The 20,755-nt window shown below is 42.0% G+C and overlaps 1 protein-coding gene across 7 annotated transcripts in view; it reads left to right on the top strand.

Annotated features, from left to right (window-relative positions):
• The first annotated feature begins 70 nt into the window (after positions 1 to 70).
• The window catches only part of plce1 (phospholipase C, epsilon 1), an 86,459-nt gene continuing 65,774 nt past the window's right edge, over positions 71 to 20,755 (top strand). For 4 of the 7 annotated variants that reach the window (XM_085762349.1, XM_085762346.1, XM_085762352.1 and 1 more), the window contains exons 1-4: positions 10,425 to 10,780; positions 11,295 to 11,960; positions 13,089 to 13,511; positions 13,947 to 14,156. In XM_085762349.1, the coding sequence (XP_085618475.1) occupies positions 11,340 to 11,960; positions 13,089 to 13,511; positions 13,947 to 14,156 (1,254 nt within the window). In that variant the 5' untranslated portion in view covers positions 10,425 to 10,780; positions 11,295 to 11,339. Of the gene's footprint in view, positions 196 to 10,424; positions 10,781 to 11,294; positions 11,961 to 13,088; positions 13,512 to 13,946; positions 14,157 to 20,755 lie in introns of those variants that run through there. The other 3 variants (XM_085762353.1, XM_085762350.1, XM_085762348.1) reach the window with 1 other exon arrangement.

Genomic DNA, 20,755 nt, shown 5'->3' with positions numbered 1-20,755 from the left:
GACTGGTGGAGTGCAATTTTCCGAGGATCACCTGAAGGTGTCAGCAGCGAAAGACAGAGTGGTTTCCCACCACAGCACGAGCAGCATCAACTGTAGAGCGAGTCAGTCAACTGAAAGCTACGGGACATGTGTGTTGAACGAAGCGGTGTGTGGATTTTTTGATGGCTGCTAACTGGAAAATGACAACATTGGTCGGTAAGTGAGTGCAACCACCACATCCTTTTGGCATAGTTTCTTTTGGGGGGGTCGCATTAGGTAAGTAGCGTCAGTTGTCTTGTAGTATATTTCTCAGCGGTTCCCAAACTGCTCCAAGAAAGTCAAACAAAACAAGGTGGTTTAACGTTACAGGGATGTTGTCATTCATTCGGGTTTGTGCGGGTTTGAGCTTGACTCTGTTTCAAAGGACTTGAGTAACTGTGTAACTTTTAACAGAGATATTGCCGCAAAAAATGTGGGTCTACTTATTTCTCCTGTTTGTTTTCGAGTAGCCTACCTGCTAGTGTGTCTCTAGCTTGCATTGAGGTGTGTTGCTCTGCCTGGAGGCGTTTCACTGTCAAAGTTGCTGTTGTTTTTTTATGCGGCTGAAAACGTGGTTCAGTGAAGTTTTCTTCGCCAACCCTCATTAACAACAAAGGTGCGTGTGGCGAGTCTTTTACTTTGACAGGTTAGGTCATTGTTTACACAGGCAGACATCCCCTGGGGAACAGCCTACTGACCTGCAGTGTTTTTCAGTGTGAAGTGTCAGTGAATGTTGCCGATAAATCAGCTGCAAATGAAAAATGATGGGGGAAATATCCAGGCCAGATTCAGACTAACACAGATTGCACATATACATGTTGAAGCGAGTATGTATGGAGTCCCCTTTTGCACACTGAAATTCATCAAAATGAGAGTAACACTCCCTGTTTTCAGTGGTTGACAAATTCAGTAGTTTTACTGTCCAGAAAAATATTGACAGAATATTTGCATTGTGCAAACTTCTCAGTAATTATGCATGGAGAGCAGCTGCAGTGAAGGTGTGGTGGTGTCTTGAGAGATAGAAATGTGGAGCAGATAGGGATGGGAGACTGGTTGGACTTGTTTTCCCTCAAACTGAGTCTGTGTATTAGTGCATCCTCTTTTCCAGAAACTCCAGCTGTTTGTTTCCAATCTGCTGGAGCAGCTCAGGACTTATTTTTGATGATGCTGCAGTTAGTCTGGTGTCTGGTTTTGGAGGAGCGTTAAGTGCAGCCGTGATTGACCTTTGACCCTTTGAGCTAAACGTGTAGCATTTGTAGAATGATTCATTCTTTTGGCTACATGGTTATGCCACCGGTTAAACTGCCGCTGCACACTGATACCTGTGCATCACAGTTGAAGGTTCTCTGTAGAAAGATCCTCCACAAAAAACAAGTTAGATTTATATGAAGAGTTTGTCAACACAAATGTGGCACATGGAAGATTATTTATACTAATCCTGCAGTGTGTTACAGCCATGCTGAGCTTGCTCTTTTCTTCTCCCCTTGCCTCTTCCTTGGTGCATTGCCACACTTGTTTACACTTTGCAGGCATGAAAAAATTCTGACCCTTCAGCGATATTTGCCATTTTGAAACCAAAATGGGTCATTTACGTGCAGATCTGATGAGAAAGTGTGTTTTGGGGGGTGGGGTTGGGGGGGATGTGATTGCTCAATCTTCTGTTACAAAAAGTGTAGAGACCAGTGTTGAGTGTAGCTTATTTCCTTAAGAAAATCTGAATGAAAACATACCCCAAGTCCCTCTGGTGGGTCTGTGTTCATCTCTACTCATGCATCCTTCTCACCTTCAAACACTTGGCATGCCCGATTGTGTGCGCCACAAACAAAACCACAATCAACTTGTAACATTTATGCATACCACTAATGGTCACAACTGCACAGGGGACTTCGAACTTTACTCTGTTTTTAGCCCACGGTATCCCAGCAGACTTTCTGTAGAGACTTTTTTTAATATAAAGAATTACTTGCCAGCATTTTAATTTAGCCAAAAGCTGCATTTGAATCCTCAAATGTTTTCAGATTTTTACAATCTTGAGGCAGGAGACACCCTTGTTATCACTGAATTTGTGTGCTCACCAAAATAGAAATCTCTCTGGGAATATTACTTATACTCAGATTCAAGTGCTTTTCCCCTCTAATTAATCCAAAGAATATCTTCTCATGCTCTTCATACCATCTTGCACACAATAGTTAAGACAGCATGTGTGGACATGAACAGGGAAAAACACTGAACCAAGCAATTATTATACTGTATGTAATCATCCAGATAAATAAGCCAGATCTCACGCACGAAGCGCCTGGGCTGAAACTGAGATTTCCATTGGCTTGGACTTGAACTTATTTTGACTTGGTCATGACTGAACAACATCTGGGAATTTGATTGATTAAGTGCTTTAACAAAGTTTATTGGACTCTTGATTGTTCTTAGACATAATGTTGTTGCGTGTTTGCCATATGCTTACATAATGTTTAGTCTGTTCCCAACAGTTGAATCATGTGTCCTCCCCGCTGGAAAGAAGTGGCTGATTAGGACGAGCAGACAAACACAGACCACTTATTTCAAGGTTTATTAGCAGCTGTGAAGTTGTGTAAATGAAAAAAACCTTTAACTGATGGCCATATGCAAAGTCTGACATATCCATGGCTCTCCATCATATAAGGCTTTACAAGGGCAACCCTTACTGAGCCTCAATTCTCCTTCTGTTCTCTTTTTCTCTCTCTTTCTCTCTCTCACACACACACACACAGACACACACCCACAGACAGGGACTCATTTCATTCTATTCTCCAAGTTCAGCAGTCTCCCTGTTGAGTCATCCCTTATTCTCCCTTTTGTTCTCGACTACACACACACACACACGCGCACCCTTGCATACACACACTCATCCACCATGAAACAGTCACCCCTTCTTGAGTCAGCCCTCTCCCCCTGTTGTTGCACTGATACACACTCACACACACTTAGCAGATATACACACACGCTCACACATAGACTTTCTCTCCCTCTCTCTCTGTACAGTTTCCATGGCGTCTCTCTCTGCCCTGCCCTCTAATCAAAGCCATATGTTCTCCAGGTCCCTTGCATGAAAAGTCTGTTGTGTTTGCAGCGCTGCTTCCAGTGGAACCAGAACCAGCCACACACTGACAGAGGGACTCTGTTCAAATGAAATATAACCTGCACAGGACTGCAGGTTGATGTTTCATCCCTTAACCCCCCCCCCCCCCTTTCCTTCTTTTCTCAATCTGCTTTCATAATCTTTTTGATACTGGTGCTATCGGGACCATCTATGTGGTGATATAAGTTTGTTATGCAAATGTGAATAGTTTTCTTTCACTTAAAGGGATAGTATCATTTTTTTAAAAGTGGGGTTGTATGATCTACAAATAGCCCCTAAGTACTTTAATTGCAGTAGAAGACTCTCTGCACTCCTCCCGTTAGCAACGCCAGCCCATAGCCCTGCCCAGAGATTTACAACTTACAGTGTTGTGAACAGACCCAAAGAAACGGCCTATTTTCGTGGCCTAAAAGAGGTTTTACCTGAAAAGTTAGGTCCAAATAAAAACTGCGTTTTTCCTGCACTTTGAAGGGCTGGCAAAAATTATATTATAGCAAACAATGGAAGTGTGTATTTTTTTTTTCAGGTAAAACCTCTTTTAGGCCGTGAAAATTGGCCGTTTCTTTGGGTCTGTTCACAACACTGTATGCTGTAAATCTCTGGGCAGGGCTATGGGCTGGCGTTGCTAACGGGAGGAGTGCAGAGAGTCTTCTACTGCAATTAAAGTACTTAGGGGATATTTGTAGATCATACAACCCCACTTTAAAAAAAATGATACTATCCCTTTAAACCCTTCCTACCTTCCTCTTCCTTTGTAGTTGTTCCAGCATTTCTGATCTCTCCTTGAGGCTGGTTTGATAAAAAATCTTCATGAGTCATAGATACTTAAGCCCTCAGCTTTGATCAGTCCTGACAGACTAAAGTGTCAAAGATTTTCAGTGTCTAGGTTTACATTTCATCTTCGGACAAATCAACTGTCTGTCTTAGTTAATTAGAAAAACATGTGGTCCAAAATGAGGCTGCCGTAACTCATTAATCTAATAAGCCTTGCCAGTTTGGCCTCATTAGTTGACCATGACTAATATAAACATAACCAACACTCGATGTGGGGACCCACCAGAAACTGGCATGTGACTCATTTTGGGCCCCAACCCAAACCTTGAATAATATTCCCTTTGAGTAATTGGTAATACATGCCTTAAATTCCCTTAATAAGGGGGGTGTCATTCTGTTTGGATGGATAAAGTACAGATTCCATTTAGCTAAGTTTTCATCATTGAAATTTATAGGCCAGCAGACGGAAAGCAGTTTTCCATCAGTTCCTACTCATTTGAGCTGTGATTCCCTGCCCAAAGCTGTTAGGATGAGCTGGTGTGGGCTCTTCCAATTTGCTTAACCCAGAATGATGCAGAGAGTTGTCACAGTTCTTCATTCAAGGCTCTGCTTAGTTGTTCCTATTGTGAAAATAAATCTAAAGTAAATAGTTGCATTTTTACCTGATTGAGAAGAATGAACTGTGGCTATGGGGGTTGGCCAAACGCTGCAGTGGCTGAGGGTGAAAAAGATTCCACCTCCCTGGTTCAGTCAGGGTTTGGTCTGATTGGTTCAGTCAGATCAAAACTCTGCTCACTTGCGTCAATGCATTGTTACGGTAGAAATCAAAATGAATGTAGGCTATGCCTCATCTTTTGTGATCAGAGAGACTCACATGACCACCCACTTAAACTTTAAAGCACATTTTTTGTAACCTTCTCAACCACACTGATCTCAAGGTATCTGCACTGCATGGTGACATTTGTTACTGCTGCTTCCAGACCAGTAAGGAATGTGTTTCTATTGTAGTCATATGATGCGTCTTTTCTTCACTGCCACCCTGGGTTAAAGAGAGAGGGGGTAGAGGGGCTCCTTTGCATTATTTTACTGAAGATGTAAAGGGAGCTGTGCGGGATATTCAGTTACTGGATCTTAGAGACAACACTTTTACTAAGCCAACAGCGTGCACTGTGGTTTGGATAGTCATCAAAGAAATGATGTGTTAAAATTCTCCAATACTGGTTATTGTTATTTTCATGTGAGATGTTGGCAGCTCGCTGTTGCTATAATAGTATTTTTTCATAATTTTCCAGGCAGGGCATACTTGTCAACAGTTAATATATGAATGTAAGTTCACTTTTTCCAATAGCCAGTCCAGTTGTTTTGGCTAGATTAAAACTAATGGCAATACCGAGTGTCAGATCGCTGCATCCCTAGTTACACTATGTTTTCTAATATTCTTTCTTTTGGCTTTCTGTCTCCTTATTTTGCCCCTCTTATTACTTTACTTACTTATTACTTTTTCCTACCAAAAGAGATCTGTTCAATTTTCCATGGAGTGAAATCTGTGTGTATTGTAGCCTAGGGTTTTTGCTACTTTGTTGACAAATCTAATCACTGGTATCACTGAAGTATTGTGACTGAACATATAATCTGCTTGAAATCTGTGCTTTTCTGTGTGACTGTTTCTTTGCAATTGTGTGACACCACTAGGGCCATCACTCTATTGTACTCACACAGCGTGCCTTTTTTTTTTCCATGACCCCTACACAACAGAAAAGGGGGATTCCTTCCCTCCCTGACCTGCTTATTATGCCGCAGGAATGCTAAAGATCCAATACTGAAGCAGAGTGTGAAGTATTTACTGGGGTGTTTCGGAGGCTCGGGAGGATAAATGGCATTTCAGTTTTCTTTAGTTTGAGTCCAGCAGTATTGAAGTGAGATTAAGAAAACCTCACTGGTGAACTTTTCTTTCCTGCACTGCATGTAAAGGTATAGTCCTAATCACATACCAGACCATGAGTCATCATTCAGATGACTTGTGAAATAATCCCTCATGAATGAACATTAGCAAAAGGCTTTTAATGGGAAACGTTTCTTACATTTTTTCTCTAAATTTTACATCATCTATTTTGCCTGAGATAACTCTAAAACACAGTGAAGAGAACAGCTGGTGGCCTGGCAACCTCATGATGGGGCAAGACAAAGCTCATTTTCCCAAAAGCTAAAACTGTTATTGTTTTATGTTGCAAATTTGTCAGCTTCAGAGGCTAGTTATTTCCCTCTGTTCCCAGTTTTTTTGTGTGCTAAGATACTGTAGGCTAATGGCAACTAGCTAAAACTTAATATTTACCCTATACATCTAGGGAAGTAAATCAGTCAAATCATTTCAAGTAGAAACGTTGCTTTGACATTGAGAAATGATGATCACTCATCTAAAAACACACAGCGAATCACAGAAACAACAGTGTCTTATTTAGGGCAGGATCCATTTGCAAATACTTCATGAAATGAAATAACTGGGTGTCACAGCATCCCTTTGTTTTGTGTTGTAACTGCCAGTGCGATGACTGTCAAGGTTAAATATTTATGTTGGTAAATTATGTACAAAGTCCAAAAACACGCTCTGATTGGCTGCTGAGCGTTCAGACTTAGTGCACAAGTCCCATCCCTTCTTTCTCTCCCCCTGTTTGTCTCGCAGAGAGAGAGAGAGAGACAGAGACAGCTACTTGACTCTGTCTTCCCCGTCTCTTTGCTGCTGACACATAGATCCTGAATCACTCTGAAAAGCTGGAGCATTAAATTTGCAAAACTTTTTAAAGAGGCATGTAACCAGATTAAATGTAAGTATCGCCAGAAAATTTGATTTGAAATCTTCTTCTTTTTTTTTTTTTTGTCAGAAAGCCTGGAAGGATGAGCAGCACTGTGTTGGTCAGTATGTGTATAATGTATTAGCAAGTGAAGTAGAAGTGATTGAGCGTTTTCTTGGTCAGTGCACTTGTCACTTGGTGTGACCTGGTTTCCTGTCTGAGTGTGTGTGTGTCTGTCTGCGTTTGTGGCCCCAGGCTGAGATTTAGCCTGGAAGAGCTGTTTGTTTTCCTGGCCACAGGTCACAGTTCAGCTGATAACCAGACCTACTCTGAACTGTGTTGCATGTGTGCTTGTTTATTCTTTTGGTGGTTCTTTCTTTATGTGTTTACCAGTTATGTGTTAATAGTGCTGCTGAGAAGTCTTTACCGTTGCAATTTTGTTTACCATTTCTGTCAGAGATGCAGGCATGAGGATAAACACTAAGTGAGCAGCTGTTGCACAGCTATATCAAATAATCCATGTTTCCATTTTAAGTAACCATGCTGTGGTAATGCTATCCTTGCTAATTTCAGTGTTTTTAAATTAGCTTGATGGCAAATACAGCTGTCTATCACTTGAGTAACCAAAATGTTACGCCTGTATTGTATTGTATTGTATTGCCCGTGTGACAGGTTCATGCCCTACTGTATGTGGTGTCAGTTTGTGTCCTCAAATGACATCTGCCTCGACGCAACAGCTACTGTAACATCTGTATTGCCATATGTTGACTGGCGCACCAGACAAAAATACACATGATCTCCAAATAGAAGTGATACAGTGTTTTACATGTTTACAACCATATCGTCTGCTGTTTTTCTGTGCTCCAACCAGTTGTTGTTGCAACTGTGGTGTGTGTCTGTGTTCTCTGCTGCACCCAACCTCAACGGTAGGTTGCGCCTATAATAGATTATACATACCAAACTTCATTTGTCATTTCAGGTGCTGCAGGTTTGTAGGAAGGTGGAGTTTAATTGTGTTAATCATTTACCCTTATATTAAATGTAAATTTGCTTTCATTCCAAGCACGACTGACGGCAATAACAGAAACAGACACTGATGAGACATGACACTGTCACATATGGTTACAAGTTTTGCATGTGTAGTTAGCCAACTTTTCTCCGGTCAGACCTGTTAGTTGACTCTGACACATGCCAGTGAGATTTTTTCTTAAATGGATCAGGGTGGGCTCTCTCTCGCCACAGTCACATGATCACACTTCTGTAAAGGAACTTGATTTTGACTTGCTCAGCTTCTGGACCTCCCAAAATATTTTCTGAAATGTAGTGATTAGTATCTGCAGTGTGTTGCCAGGCTAGCTGCTCCCAGGTGTTGCGGTTTCACTCATAAAGTGTATTGTGCAACTGATATGTTCAAATCCATTATTTACCAAGGAGGAAGTTGTTCTCTTTGTTAAGTTTCTTTTGGCTGGCATACTGCATCTTTCATGTTTGGAATTTTTCTTTTGGTAAAGAGCAATGGTAGGGCTGAATAAGGTAAATGGGCTAGTCTTAAATGTTTCTGGTGTTTTTGTTTTGAAAACTCTGTTGGCGCTGCTGGTTGGATTTGAACATCAGTGTTTTTGTAGATGATCGAACAAAATGGATATAAATCAACTGTTCCCTCATCTGCAGGTATCATGTTTGAGTTATCCAATCAGTGGCATCATAAGGCTACAGGCAGCCAATCTGCAGAGTGGAGGAAGTTTGAAGGTTAGATGTTCCTCATGAATGGAGCATTTGTCTGTTTATTTGAATGTGAATGTAGCACAGAGCCTTGATATTAGGCTGCAGACATCCAGCCTTGACACCTTGATACATATTTTATTTGTGTGTGTGTGTGTGTGTGAGAGAGAGAGAGAGAGAGAGAGAGAGAGAGAGAGAGAGAGAGAGAGAGAGAGAGAGAGAGAGAGAGAGAGAGAGAGAGAGAGAGAGAGAGAGAGAGAGAGAGAGAGAGAGAGAGAGAGAGAGAGAGAGAGAGAGAGAGAGAGAGAGAGAGAGAGAGAGAGAGAGAGAGAGAGAGAGAGAGAGAGAGAGAGAGAGAGAGAGAGAGAGATTTGCATTTACCAAGAATTAGCAGGGTAATGTAGCTGTGTAGCTGGTCTTGGTCTCTGGGTCGTCCCACATTCTGACTGTGGCTCACGTATTTTGGCAGTGAGTTGAGGGCTGTGGTCACCTTAATTATGAGGTTTCGGGCACTAGTCATTTGGATTTATACATCATTGGCCACTTGTACTATACCAGAACCACACAATTAGTATGCCTGCATGTTGTGGCTGAGCGTGTCTGTTACGGATGTATTTCATGCTAACAGGGGTGCATAACTAATCTCTGTCTAGCTCTGATTTCTTTGCCTACCGGTGTACTAGATTGATACGGACAGAATATTCCAAATTAAATCTGGTTATTCTGACATATTGGGTAAGAGACATCATCTCTTATTTATTGTGGACTGAGTGTGATGAAAGCCAGCTACTGAAAATGGACTGTTCAGTTTCAGGGCATCATTAGCGTCCCTCTTTTCCAACTGGCATTCTCCCATAACTGGCTTCTTTAAAACAGTCTGTGCTCTCATTAAAGATGAGTCTTGGGTTTCATGGCTCCTGGACAGCATCAAAAAAAAAAAAAAAAGCTGCTTGTGATAATGGTAATCAAATACCTTAACAAGTGTTTGTGTTGGAGCAGGAGGGAAGCTGAGGGGGGCCAACTTTGTTTTTATTTTAATTTTTGAATAATGTATGTATTCACAAGGACTGCAAACTTGAACCATGCTGTTACATTTACCACTAATAACACTGCCTCTGGAATCCATAATGTGTCTTATTTTAATCAAAGGTTTGTTTTCCAAGTATTTTGGAGGCGCTTTATGATAGAGCACAGTGAAGACGCGACAGGAAACAAGGGGAGAGAAGGAGTTGGGGGATGATTTCCATCTAAGGTCCCCAGGTCAGATGTGAATCAAGGACACTTCAGTCCATGGTTAGCGCCTTAACCCCTAAACTACAAGGCTGCTGCCCCAGTTTTGAGATTGCCATTTCAAAATACTGGTTGCATAACACCAATTCAACACAATTTTGTTTATCATCCAGAAAATGTAAGCCTGTGATGACGTTAGATAAATGTGGGAACAGCGGGGGTTTCTAGACACATAAAAGACTGTATTGGCTGTGAGGTGATGAAATGTGTCCATAGTATTTCTCCAAGTCGATGAAAACTCTTACGTAACTATACCAAGCACATAACATATCTTGGGCCACATTCATCATCTAAGGAAATGGCGGTAAATGCGGTTTATATACTTTTATTCTTATTACCATGGAAAATGTTGAGGTTATGATGAGTTTAAAATGCTGTGAAATTATTGTTGTTCCTTCCCTCTGTCTTCCCTTCCCACTCAGATTGAGGATTTGTTGTTTCAGTTGTTTCACTCACAATGGCTCATACACTGCGAAGTGATTCAGTTGAATAGTTACAGATAAGAAAGCTACTGTGATGAAAGAAGAGCACAGAAAAATGCATTTGCTTTACTTAGTCTTGAACTTTCAAGCTGTCTCGGTCTGTCCTCTTTGAATGTGCCTTGGCGATATGAAAGTTCAGTGTTTAGTTTACTGTGAATAAAATCGGAAGTTAGTCATGAAAACCAGGAGAATAATGAGTGGTGTGTCTGTGTTCTGTCTGTCTGTCTCTCCCAGGGCCTGCAAGTGGATAACTAAGCCACGGATGCAAGTCAGGACCAATCAGAGCTAGTCCACAGGCGGCACACACACGGCCATGTAAGCTGTGACCGTGCTATCAAGGAAATTCCTCAGTTCTCCAGGGTCACCTCCGTGGGTTCTCTATCTGCTGGTTTGTACAGCTGCACAAGCTTCTGTTTCCACAACACACACACACAGACAGAGCACACTCTGTATGGACGAGCTGTCTCGGCCACTCAAGAGGTCACTGCCAGTTGTGATTTGCTCCCTGGATGTCCATGATGGCACACTGAAATTGAAAAGGAAGCTTGGGAGTGTTGTCTAGCATGACGTGGATTCTTCTGACTGTATAAGTAAGTGATATTAACTGTCAGATATAAATAGTTGCTGGTGAGTGACAATGGATGATGAATAACTGAAACTGCTTAAGTAAGATGCAAACTAATTTGTCTTAAAAAAGAAAGGTGTTGCTCCATTGCAGATGAGCTAAAAAAATATAGTTTTCTGATTGTATGGGAAGCGCAGTGAACATACTCACTCAGAGAAAGCATTAGTCTTAAGCACCTTACACAATATGAAAGGTCTAAAGTCTTTCCTTTTTTTTGTAAACAACTTTTTATTGAAAGATGTACAATGTATAGTATATATTCACATCATATACAATGTTTTTCCCCCCACACAGTAAGTGCAAACATAAACAAAGTCGCTTATACATTTTCTGGGAGGTAATTTCCTCCTTTTTCCTTGATGGAGGTGCTAACTGAAACAGAACCAGTTACTTCTCCAGTGTAAATAACTTTTCCAAATGCTGTCAGATTTCTCCTGCTTCACATGTCCTCAACATTAAAATGTTCCTTTGTTTCAAAGCTGCAGCAAAACAAGGAACGAAACAGGAGGCTCCGGTGTGACACGATGGCCAGTGAGGAAAATCAGACAGAGGTTGGGGCCGTGCTCCTGGCTCAGTGTGCTTCTCCTCCGTCCACTGGGAAAAGAACCAGCAGAGAAGCCAGACATGCAAATAACAGCCAGGAAATACGGCGATACTCTGACCAATTGCTGCAGTCAAAGCAGAAGAGCAGCCCTTCCCTCCTCCTGTATAGGAAGTTGTCGTGTGACAGTGGGAAAGGGACTATTTTGGACGAGGAATATGGGTGTTTGGATTGCAGCTCGAAACTCTCGAGAAACGAAGAGAAACTTTGTCCAGAGATGTCGGCTGGCAGGCGACTTGAAGGAATAACTAAAACAGTTGCTCCTCTAGCTGGGAAAGGTTCAGAGGGATCTCATTGCCAGCTGGACTCCCCTGGAGAAGGTGTGGATGCAGGCAGAAACAGAACTGGCAGCACCTGCTGTTCCTGCACCCTGTCTAGCCTTTACATGAGTCCAAACAGTTCCTCTTGCCACAGCCTCAGATCCAGCCCCAGCCCCAACTCCAGCCCTGCTCACAGTCCCTGTCTCAGCTCCAGCCCCTCCAGGCGCATCCATCGACACATCCGCCGCAGCAGCCTGCCTGTGTCTATGTTGGCTTCCCACAAGGTAATAAAGGAAGACGGTGCTGACCCAGGTTATCTGCAGTTTCAGCTGCTCCATCAAGGCTGACTGTTCTATGTGACAAGTGCAAAACAAATGCAATGTTTACTCTATAAATTTTGTACCTTACAGGGCTCCAGACTGCCTCTAAATGGGGGCGTTTTGCCTCTAAAATTTAAAAGGATAGTTCACCCAAAATTGAAATTTCACTCATTATCTACTCACCCTCATGTGGACTAAGGGCTGGGAGAAGTTTCGGAGTCCTCCGTGGCTTCTCTGAGTTACAGGGGGTCTCGGCGTAGCAGTGCATGTCCATATAACGGTTGCAAATGGATACCAACTGTCTTCGTAACAAAAAGACAGACCAAAAAACATCCAAATACCTCCATGCTGCTCGTATGTAATGTCCGTCTTGTATTGAAGCCCCGAAATGCGAAATTGTCCCGAAAAAAATTAAATAAGTCTATATTTCAAGCTTGTTTGTAGCGGAAGCTTCGGGAAGAGGAGCTTCAAGAAGCTTCCGCTACAAAACAAGCTTGAAATATAGACTTATTTAATTTTTTTCGGGACAATTTCAATACAAGACGGACATTACATACGAGCAGCATGGAGGTATTTGGATGTTTTTTGGTGTGTCTTTTTGTTACGAAGACAGTTGGTATCCATTTGCAACCGTTATATGGACATGCACTGCTACGCTGAGACCCCCTGTAACTCAGAGAAGCCACGGAGGACTCTGAAACTTCTCCCAGCCCTTAGTCCACATGAGGGTGAGTAGATAATGAGTGAAATTTCAATTTTGGGTGAACTATCCCTTTAAGAGAGTACAAGTTAATTTTTCATCTACGTGCTCATGTGCAATCAGTGAATTTGCTGTTTTGTTTTTAACCCTGTTGAAACGTGGATGGGGTGACTTAAAGAATCTGGTACCTGTGATTACATCCAATGTGTGTGAGGATCATCATGTATATTAAAGGAAATGTGAATATTTGCTTCGCCATCGATTGACAGTGTGCCCCTAAATATTTAAGTAAATGGCCACTGTGCTCCTATAGTAAAAAATGTAAGTCTGAAGCCCTGCCTTGTTACACAGTCCATTTGAAACATCAATATGACTGTGTTTTCTACTTCTAGGCATCACTTTGCCACTCATCACACAGCAGCCCGTCCAGTGAACCCAGCTCTGCGCTGTCATCTCCCTGCAGTTCCCCTCTTACTAACCACAATCAGCATCGCCAGAATGGACACATCGGCCATCAGCATCATCTCAGAGATGGCTACTCAAGTTTAGAAAGGCTCAATAGAAGGCCCCGGGTCAACAAATGCTCCCTGGATAAACTATTCCTACGACGGACATCTCTCGACACCATGACAACAGCCTATGGGCATGGTGGGAGGTCGCTCTCAGCAGTGAGCAGGAGCTACAGCGGGGGCAGCAGCAGCAGCGATGAGGCTGAGGGAGAGGGCGAGGGCGCCTTGGATAACTCAGAGTTTGTTAGGAACCGTAAGGAACGCTCCACTGTCCTCGTGAGGCGCTTCTTCAAAAATAATCAGAAGGTAATTAGGTTGTTGGTATTTCAATTGGTTCCAGATGTTGTTTTTAGTGTTTAGTGTTTTTTCCCCTCTGTGTCACTATGGAAACAATCTTGACAGGATTTTTTGTAACCCATCCACCCATTCATTAGCTACACCAATTATCCTTAATATATGGTGGGGGAGGCTGGCCCTGGTCCCAGCTGACACTGAGCGAGGGCAGCGTACACCTTGGACCGGTCACTAGTCTATTACAGGTGTGACATAACCAGCCACATTCACATTGACACCTACGAGCATTTTAGAGCCAATTATCTTAAAAATGCATGTGTTTGGGTTGTGAGAGGAAGCTGGACCTGGAGAGCACCCACATAGCTACAGTGAGAACATACAAACTCCTTCACTCATGATATTCCTCAAACTAATGAGGCATGCTCATACTTTCCTTCCTTCCATAAGGTCACCAAGTCAGTGTGTACTGGAACCAGAGCAATTGTCAGGACGCTGCCATCAGGACGCATCTCAGAAGACGTGTGGGAGGTGGTTGTTAACCACAGGATCTGGCAACCCAGCAAGAAGGATATTTGGCCAACTTTAATGGATGGTGTAGGAGAAGAAGCCAGAGTCTGCAGGGGCATGCTACGCTTCGTTGGCGTTAAGCTACAGCAGGTAAGAGAGTGAAAACACAAAGTGTTCATAAGACAAAGTTTTAAAGGGATAGTTCAACATTTTGGCAAATTGGCCCATTGCCATAATCGCTATAGTCATAGCAGTAGGTTCATTACCTTTAACTGTAGGTGTAAGCTATTTTCAGTACGGCGGAGCGCAGCAGCTGGCTGCTCAGAGCTACGCTATGGAGGCTAACGGAATTTCTTGGTTTCCCTCATTAAACTCATCAAATTCAACATCCCAAAACTCCACAGCGCTTTTGTAGACAAGTTGTGACCTGCACAACTACCATCACAACCATCACGCTATGAGATAATGACGGAACGATACGAAACGGAGCCGTTTTCGAGGTAAATACAGGGTAAATACGGAGACTGCTTGCTGAAAAACTGTCCCTGAACGCAACGCGCATCAGCGGTTTTGTATGAATTTACCTCGTATTGTTCCGTCATTATCTCATAGCGTGGTGGTTGTGCAGGTCACAACTTGTCTACAAAAGCGCTGTGGAGTTTTGGGATGTTGAATTTGATGAGTTTAATGAGGGAAACCAAGAAATTCCGTTAGCCTCCATAGCGTAGCTCTGAGCAGCCAGCTGCTGCGCTCCGCCGTACTGAAAATAGCTTACACCTACAATTAAAGGTAATGAACCTACTGCTATGACTATAGCGATTATGGCAATGGGCCAATTTGCCAAAATGTTGAACTATCCCTTTAAGCGCATAAAAGAGGCATTTCCAACTTCCGAGTAGAAATGCAGTGCACCTCTCAGGTCTTGGCTAGTCTGTCTTTTAGACCAACAGCCTACTGTTAACATGCTCCTATAATGGGAAAAAAAATGTTCCAGTGCATCACAAAAAGTCAAACATTTAAAGTCTACTCGTAATCAGCACCATCAGATATGTTTTCCATAATGATCCTATAGTAAGGGATAATAATGGTTACTTGTCTGTAACAGCATCTATTGCATGTCTGTCCGTCCTGGGTGAGGGATCCCTCCTCTGTTGCTCACCCTGAGGTTTCTCCGATTTTTCCCTGTTAAAAGGGTTTTCTATGGAGTTTTTCCTCAGTCGATGTGAGGGTCTAAGGACAGAGGATGTTGTTACGATGCCATGTAAAGCCCTTTGAGACAAACTGTTTGTTAAAACGGGCTATACAAATAAAATTGCCTTGCCTTGCCTTGCCTTGCCTTTAATGATATTACTAACAGTCTGATGCAGCTGGAAGTTCTCTTCAAGTTGGTGAACATCGCTGATGTTTTGCTCCAGTCTATAATGTCCATATTCTGTTGGTGCTTTAAAATGATGTGTAATTTCCCCACATGAGCACACACTGGGTTTGTATTTCAGTTTATTTTCTAAAGTCTCTGCCATGAGAAAAAGTCACATTTAACTAATTTGTCTGACTCTTGCTTCAGCAGAGAAAAGTTGTTCTTGGTTTGTGCTTTCTACTGTTTGCATTGAAATGTTAGGCCTGTTATGCATGGCAGATGAATAATTTGTTCAAGGAGTACGTTAATAGGTGGATGTGTACACACACACACACACACACACACACACACACACACACACACACACACACACACACACACACACACACACACACACACACATCTCATCCTAAAACACATACACACTGGCTCTTTGTTCAGGTTAGGGACCGTGCTGTGGAAAAATGATTTATTCTCTGTTAGTTCTGCTCTCAATACTACTTGACAGACTGAATGACTGAGCCCTCTGTGTGTCTTTGTGTGTGTGTGTGTGTGTGCACGTGCATTTGTAGATGGACTAAGCAGAGTTGGCATCTGCATTAAAGTTAAAGCCATGGAAACTGGAGAGAGACTGAATGAGCAAGACAGAGTGAGAAAGTTAGAGAGATGGAGGACGAAGGGAAAGAGACGGAGAGAGACCCAGTTCTTTGCTGTGTTATTATCCAGTTTCCAAGCAAGAAAGAGAGTGTTTTACAAACACCAAAACCCTCTCACAGGAGCTGTTTGGCTCGAGCAACTGTGGCAGGCGCATTTCAGAGAATATATGCAATACACGTCTGTCTTTCAGTAGACGTTCGTCTCAACACATTCCCGTTCACCAGCAATCTGTCCTAAGTTGTGCTTTGCTGTCCTTGAGGTGCAAACATTGAGAATCTGTGAGAACTCTGCAATCCGCAGCATCACACAGGATGCACACTTATCCCACTTCTTCCTGTAAAAACTCAAAACACATGGAGAGTGAAACCTAATGTCCTGGAGACACATAACAACCACTGAATTACACAAGACCATCTTGATTGGATTCAGTCTCACACAGCATATTGTATTTCAGTTTTATTTTCCTGCTTTGTGCAATGATGGTACATTCAGTCGCTATGTATACACAGACAGCAGCCTGTTGTCAACTCCATTTTGTTGGAGTAAACCACATATTGAGTTTTGGCTGCATAGAATAGAGAATTGCATCAGAAAATGTATTGATAATAATAATAGCTATCATTTGTCATTTATCAAACAATATGTCTCCAAATTCATCTCTCCAATGTGCCGTAATTCAAATCCAGGTCCCTGCTGGTACTGACAGAGGGGAATGACTGTGTGTGCACATGACATTTTTTATGAATTGTATTTTATGACGGGAGTCAGACATGTGTGTGAATAATATGCATAGATATGTATGGGGGTTGTTTTTGTGGGTTCATGTACAGCCACAACAGAGCTAAGTTCTGTCTAGTGTTTCTCATGTATGTATGGGGGAGGAGGGAGGGGGTTTACGCTCACGCCACACACACACACACACACACACACACACACACACACACACACACACACACACACACACACACACACACACACACACACACACACACAAACGTATACCCATGTGCATGCTGCAGTGTGGCTTCTGACTTTGCCAAAATGTTTTTTTATGAGTCCTTGGTGGTTGTAGAAATCCAGGCTGAGTTAAGTCCAGGCAGAGCAGCTTTAATAATGAGCCTATTGAAAATGGGGGAGTTGCCAGCACTTCCCTTGTCAAAACACCCTGTGAACTGCTCCTGTAAGGGGTCACCGCAGAAACTCTGAAAACACGCCGGGCTGCAGTGAATAAGCAGGGATGCAGCAGGGTTGTCATCAGGATCATAAAAAAAAACCTATAAAAAAAGAGGAACATCCCAAACAACGGGAGCCATGCAGTCACACACATCATATACATTTGTTTTACACACATCATATAGTTAGTGAACAAACATTGTGAGGGATTGCACAATTGTTCACACAATACACAATTGTAAATGTAAACATGCACATAATTTTAGTATACTTACAAGTCTGTTTGAATGAGTTCATTCATACCTACTGTGAAATGACCAAAGCTTTAGTTTAGTAGTTGTAGTTGCAGTTTTACACACACAAAGACGCACACATGACCACACTGTTTGGTCCCGTCTCTACTCCCCTCTGTGTTTTACGTGCACACAGTCACACTTTATGGTACACAGGGCCCCCTATATGTGGCATGCCAGCCTGACTCTGCAGTAATCGTGTCGAGGAGTTTTCTGGAGGTATCCTGTGGCCCTGTGTGTTTATTGCTACAACTAATGAAGCAAGCCAAAAAACACAGGATTATATGAAGGAGGGACTGGAGCAGGGGCAACAGTGGCAGAGAGAGAGAGTAAGGGAGGGGTAACATGCTAGTAGAGAAAAAAGGAGAAAATGAGATTTTAACAGTGGAAAAAGAAGAAAATCTACCATGGAAGAAAAGTGAAAACAAGGATGGAGAGGAGGGGGGCATCAGGAATGGACTGTTTGAGAGAGAATAGAGGGAGAGGGAGAGAGGAAACAAAAAGAAACATTTAAACCAAGACAAAGCCCTCAAGTTATGTCTTACATGTAACAGAAAAGGAACACTATTATGATTATCAGGACAGCACATCTGGGCTCTGCAGTGGGAGCATGTAGTTGGTTTGGCAACTATAAACACGTAACCATATGAGTCAATACTTGAAACCAATGTGAGCTCAATGTCAGACTGTTCCTATTATTCTCTGTGTCTTTGCACCACCTTAATACTATTGGTGACTCGAACCATGTGTCACAGGGATGCTGATCTGGCTTTTGCAGTTAAAGCAATGCATCTTAGTGGTGTCAAGGAAGTCAAATATAGAATGGGGAAGTTTTGTAACTTTGAACAGGTTTAAGCATGATGACACACAAACACGCACGTACGCATGCACGCAAGTATGCACACACACAAACACACACAGAGGTCATAGGTGTTCAATAGCCTCCTAAACCAGAAGCTTTTTATTGCTCGCCTTAGTGGAGTCTAGTCTACCAATTAGAGCCCTGCTGGTTCCTTTCATTTAACTCAAAGTGGTGTAAGTGGTAAGTGACCATGCACAGTGTGTTACACATTGACATACACTAACACTCACACACACACTTAAATACCTTTTTAGACGAGCAGTTAGAGCTGAGTGGGTGTGGGGCTCAGACATGTTTGCTTGTAAATATGTTATCCTTCTATTAGTGAGGAAGAACCACTCCTCAGGGAATAGAAGACATTCTTCCCTCTGAGCTTTGACATTTCTTGTCATTTTTGGACTTATAGTCCAGGATGTTGTGAGTTGAAATCCAGGAATAACTGAGCTGAGAAAGTGAAACAGAAATGTCCTCTGCTGACTCTGAAGCACTGCTATCACTGCATTAATGACAAAAGCGCCTTCAACCCAACTGTGGCAGTACAGAGGACGTTAGCTGTAAATAAACACCACATTATTAGATTTGGCAACCCCAGAAAAGCCACTTGTTCCAAAAGTATTTTTACCACTCAGAAAAGAAATCCCATTTGAGTGTGTTTTTATGATCCCCAGTGCTGCTCAACAGAGAATTTAATGATATCTTATAGCCTCATGTTGTATTTATTGATTGTAGCTATTTCAACATTGATCTGGAAAGTATCTTTTTCTCCCATTTTTGTTTAGTGAAAAATGTTTCCATGTTGTAATAGGAGACAAAACTGACTAAACTGGGTAACATTTCCCAACATTCAGTGACCACATGGTTATTATCACTTGATCTCTTGCATCCTACTCTTTGGGCCTCCTAGTTTCCGTTGAGCAGTGAAGCATGTTGGTTTCTTTTGCAATTCTTCCCTAACTTCATTAATAACACACTTAGTAATTTTTTCATAGAAAAGGGATTTTCATATGGATTATTAATCATATGGGAGGTTATTTCTGCTGCACCGGATGACATAACTTTGAATGACTCTGACCTCCTACTGTTTTGTTTTCTGTACAGTAGGTGGAGATCAGTGCAACAACACAGTTTACCAGAAATGGGTAGTGTGCAGATTTGATTCACAAAAACATCAATCCCGACTGAATACATCACTTCCTTTGTGGTGGATTAACAGAGGGAAAGATAGGTTATCAGTTCCTGGTCACAACACTGCTCTGTCTCACACACAGACACACACATGCACACTTCACTGTGTTCCCTGTTCACGCTGCTATGTTGTTGCTCTGCCATGCACATACAGTACCAACACCCAACATTTCTCTTCCTCTTTTCATTTTTCCTTTTAGCTTGAAAAAACACAAATATTAGCTTGCTGTTTGCTTGCTTGATGTTGAAGTGATGGAGACAGTTTCTACTGACGTTGTTGGTGTGTTTAACTCAGTTCAGACTGAAAATGAATCTCAGACAGCTGTTGCAGCTGATTACAGGAGAATATTGGCCACCAAAATTTCAAAGTAAGCGAGTTTTCTTTCTCTGTAGCTGTAGGCAAAATTGAATTTTGTCCTAAACCAAGTCTGTGAAGATTAAGTTAAAACATGATGTAAAATACTTACTATACTTTTTTTCATTTTCTGGAACAAATCTGAGAACAATCCTTATAGCTGTGGCTTGTGTCAGTATGACTTGTGGTGTTATATTGATTGTGTGTATCTTTGGGGCTAGTCCCAACAAAACCCTAAAATTAAATTACAGCCTGTGCTGTAAGGAAACTTGTTAAACTCACTCTTGTTTGCTCTGCTGAATGGTATGTTCCCTCTAGCCCTTTATAATTCCCATGCCTGTAAAATTAGTCAATATGTTTAAAGACCAGTTATTTATGACCTCAGGTAATAAGTCTTGCAAACATAGTCACATCTTTCTTACCAATTAGTGCTTGTTTCTTAGGTCGATAAAATGTCCAGCAAATATCCGGTCACCGTCCATTCCATGCCAGACGTTGCCATGAGGTGAGGTTGAATTGATAGGTTTCCAGGTAATTGCTTCAGTAAATACATTGGTTCACTTCTTTGAGAGGGTTATCAGTCCGTTTTCAAGTGTGTATTTGCTCTGAAACCAGATGGGCTACAATAAGATGCTGGAATTCATGTGCATGAATAAATACAGCTGTATACTGATTAGGGCTGAGCAGCTGAAAAGGTAATGAGGTAAATTAAATCACAACTGCAATATTAAGCTATTGGAAGTTAATAGACACAAAAGGGAATAGATGAAGAGGAGACTTAGAACAGAAGTGAAACAGTGTATAAGATCCAAAATGCAGTAGGGGTGGGAGAAAAAATTGATTCACATAAATATCGCAATATCTTTT

This window comes from Trachurus japonicus, chromosome 19 (assembly GCF_045865225.1).
Source record: "Trachurus japonicus isolate A0001 chromosome 19, Traja_1.0".
Lineage (NCBI taxonomy): Eukaryota > Metazoa > Chordata > Actinopteri > Carangiformes > Carangidae > Trachurus > Trachurus japonicus.
The sequence above is the reverse complement of the archived record's forward strand: the minus strand, read 5'-3'. Positions and strand labels throughout refer to the sequence as shown.